Source organism: Calidris pugnax, unplaced genomic scaffold (genome assembly GCF_001431845.1).
Source record: "Calidris pugnax isolate Ruff unplaced genomic scaffold, ASM143184v1 scaffold246, whole genome shotgun sequence".
Classification (NCBI taxonomy): domain Eukaryota; kingdom Metazoa; phylum Chordata; class Aves; order Charadriiformes; family Scolopacidae; genus Calidris; species Calidris pugnax.
Window position 1 is genome coordinate 2,636,453 of NW_015090989.1, and position 573 is coordinate 2,637,025.

Consider the following 573-nt stretch of genomic DNA (forward strand, 5'->3'; position numbering starts at 1 on the left):
CGAGAGACAGACAGACACACACACCCCCTCTCCCGCACCTCGACCCTCTCCCGACCCGTCGCCCCTCGGGGCCGCCTCTCCCCGGGCCGCGCTCCCCCTGCCCGGCGGGAGGAGGCGGCTCTCCCCGCGGGCTCCCCCGCTCCCCACGGCGGGGGGCTCCCCAGCCCCACTATCCTTCCCTTCCCTTCCTTCCCTACCCTGGTAGGCCAGGCTGGGGCAGGCTCCCAGGGCGAGCAGGGCGGCGAAGGGCAGCCAGCAGCTCCCCATGCTGGGCGGCGGCGGCGGCCCGTCCCGGCTGAGGGCTGCGCGGCGGAGGGGCAGGCGGGGGAGAAGGAGGAGGAGGAGGAGTGGGACGGAGACATTCTCCGAGCGGGCTCCCGGGCGCCGCCGGAGACTCCTCCTCCCTCCTCCCGCCGCCGTTGGGGCCAGGCCGCTCCGCCCCGCATCGACCCCCCCCCCCGCCCCGCATCGGCGGCAGCTCGGGGGTTTGGGAGAGACGTGTTGGTCCCCCTCGTCCCCCGGGGTTGCCCCCTTTCCTCCCCAGGAGGGGCTTCTCTTTCCCCCCCCCCCCCT

At 76.3% G+C, this 573-nt stretch overlaps 1 protein-coding gene across 1 annotated transcript in view; it reads right to left on the reverse strand.

The window, feature by feature from the left end:
- SRPX (sushi-repeat containing protein, X-linked) overlaps window positions 1-341 on the reverse strand; it is a 52,364-nt gene extending 52,023 nt beyond the window's left edge. The window contains exon 1 of the mRNA XM_014954073.1: window positions 198-341. Within this exon, the coding sequence (XP_014809559.1) occupies window positions 198-267 (70 nt within the window). The 5' untranslated portion in view covers window positions 268-341. The remainder of the gene's footprint in view (window positions 1-197) is intronic.
- Window positions 342-573: the final 232 nt, after the last annotated feature.